The 2,672-nt window shown below is 65.0% G+C and overlaps 1 protein-coding gene across 1 annotated transcript in view; it reads left to right on the forward strand.

The window, feature by feature from the left end:
- The first annotated feature begins 2,478 nt into the window (after window positions 1-2,478).
- TBX1 (T-box transcription factor 1) overlaps window positions 2,479-2,672 on the forward strand; it is a 6,764-nt gene continuing 6,570 nt past the window's right edge. The window contains exon 1 of the mRNA XM_044921029.1: window positions 2,479-2,532. Within this exon, the coding sequence (XP_044776964.1) occupies window positions 2,479-2,532 (54 nt within the window). The remainder of the gene's footprint in view (window positions 2,533-2,672) is intronic.

Consider the following 2,672-nt stretch of genomic DNA (forward strand, 5'->3'; position numbering starts at 1 on the left):
TTCTCCCCACTACTGCCATCCCCTCTGGTATCTACCCAGCGACTCTCAGTTTCCCTATTTGCTCATCCTGCAGTCACTAGCCCCCAGGGTCCAGGCAGCAGCACTCCAGAGATGCAGCAAGCCCTGCTCTGGGACCAGGAGGCAGGTGACACTGAGGTCCAAAAAGAGTCCTAGGGATGTCACGGGAGGGGTGAGAGGGCCAGCTCCTTCCCTAGCCATGCTTCAACTCACCCCCACCCATGCCCTCTCCAACCACCAGAGTGCACACACCAGGCTGTTTCTAACTGCTGGACCTTTGCCAAGAACTTCATGGGATCCGCCTGGCCGGGCTCACTTGGGCATACCCTCAGAGCCCTCAGTCCCCCTCGTGTGAACCCCACTATGGGCCTGGAGCCCCCAGGCAGGACTTCCGCCTGCACTCTGCCACACCCCACAGAACCCGGGACTGGGCAGACACACATCCCCGCCCACCAGGGGTTTGGGTAAGAGCCCAACACCAACGAGGACGCCTAGAGGTGGACTCATAGGTGCTTCTGCTTCAGGAGGGGGAGGGGCATGCGGAGGGAAGGGCCAGGGAGCAGTTAGAGATCAAGGGAGCCACCACTCTTCTGCGCATATTGAGTCCCCAAGCTGGAGAGAGGGATTCGCCTCTTTGCAGGACAATGTCACAAGAGATCAGATGTGTGCACTGCAGGGCCAGGGCCAGACACTGCCCTTGCCCCCATTCTGGCTCCAGCCCCGGGGCCACACCATAGCCCCTGAAGACTCCCCACCCCCCCCGCCAGCCCAGCCCAGCACCCAGAGGGTTTGTAAACCCATGGCATGTGGTCAGATGGTGCTCGGGCAAGCAGTACCCCATGCAGGGCGCCCGCTGACTGCGCAGCCTGGGCTCCTGGGAGGGGTGGGGGGAACGGACGACCCAGCCTGATCCTCCGCGGCAGGGAGCTGGAGGTTCTCCCTGCTTGGTGGCTGGGGACCGAGGGTAAGGAGGCCACAGCCCAGCCACTGTGCAGACAATGTGGGCATGGCAGCCCCACCCGTCCGCCTCCAGAGCTTGGGGTCCCTGCCTATCCACGCCAGCGCCACCCTGAAAGCCACGTTTGCAGCGTCAGGGCCAAAGCACCTTCACTGGGTGGAGGAATGATGGGGCGCGCCCGAGGGGCCAAGGTTCTGCGTGAGGCACCAGTGGCAGGCTGGAGCATCGAGGTGGGGACGGGGCTGGGAAGGCAGGACAGAGCCACCCGGTGCGCCCGCCTCCCTGGGCTCCAGCGAAGCTTGCCTGCCTCTCGCCCCCGCTGCTGCCCTGTGGAGACTTGGCTCGGAAGGCTCAAGGCTCGTCCTGGGGTGGAGGCGCTGACTGAGGTGGAAAGCCAGGGTCCAGGGTGTTCCTGGTGCAGGACTTTCCTTTGCGACCCCTGAGACCAAGTCTAAGCAGACACTTGAGCAGTCCCCAGCTGATCAATCCTGAAACAAAATAATTGGGATCAAGTAAAGCCGGGCTCTTCTCTGTCTGTGCCCTGGGAGGCGCAGCCTGGTTCTGCCCTGATCCAAACTCTGGTTCCTGGAGGAGGGGGTCTCCGGTGCGCCACGCACTCACATCCTCTGGGCACCTGCATGGATCCATCTGTGTATGCATTTGCCCCAGATGGCAGGAGACCCACGCTGGGGGTGCGGGTGGTGTGCCCCTAGTCTTCAGGAGCACCTGAGTGCAAGGATCCGAGGGCTTGGCGCCGGCCAGAGATGCACAAGGGTGCACAGCTCCTTCCAGGGCCGGGAACGGAGAAGTTCGGAGGGAATTAGCCGCAGCCCGTCCCAGCGCTAGAGGTGTGCCTTTACAAATGGACGGAGGATGAGAAGTGGGGTCCTGCCTGCCAAAAAGAGTGTGAAGGTGCCTGTGGTGACAGCTCCCCTGGGGGAGACACGTGCACTCTCCGGAGGCGGAGCTGGGCAGGCAGCCCTAGTCAAGACTCTCCAGGGGCCACCTCCTGCACGCTGGGGAGAAAACCTCCGACACAGGGCTTGCTTCAGGCAAAACTCCAAAGATGCTGGGGCAGGGGGTGGCTGAGCCTTCTAGGGTAGTGCTGGGGCGCAGCCGAGCGCCCACGTGGGACCCCGTGCAGGGCCCAGAGGGAAGCAAAGGCCGCCGCTGTCCTGGTGCCAAGGACGTGCCTCGGTCTCAGCCTCCTCCCGCCTCTCCCGCCTCCGGCCCTCAGTCGGACTTCTGGTCCCCACCCCGTACCTACCGGCGGTCCGGCAACGCCCAGCCTCGGTTTTAGGGCCTGTAAAATGGTCTCATAGTAACCCTGACTTCGCAGCCAGCCGGGCCGCAAATGCGGCTCTTGTCTTCTCTCTGCGCCCCAGGCAGAAGGGCGGACGGCGCCCCCAAAAGGCAGACCCCGGGCGGCTCCCGACCGCCGGGCGTTCGGTCCTCCCGGCCGGCGCAGGCCGGCGCCCCGCCAGGCCTCCTACCTCGCGGTAATGGAGGCGCGGCCGGCAGGGGGAGCGAGGCGGAAGGGAGCCGCGGCCGGCCAGGTGAGGGAGGAAGACTTCCAGCGGGCGGCGGCGCGGCGTGCCCGTGCGGGCCGGGGTGTGCGGGGCGCGGGCCGGCGGGCGGGCGCGCTCCCTCCGGGCTGCGGAGTCAGGGTTACTATGAGACCATTTTACAGGCCCTA

This window comes from Neomonachus schauinslandi, chromosome 14, assembly GCF_002201575.2.
Source record: "Neomonachus schauinslandi chromosome 14, ASM220157v2, whole genome shotgun sequence".
NCBI classification, from domain to species: domain Eukaryota; kingdom Metazoa; phylum Chordata; class Mammalia; order Carnivora; family Phocidae; genus Neomonachus; species Neomonachus schauinslandi.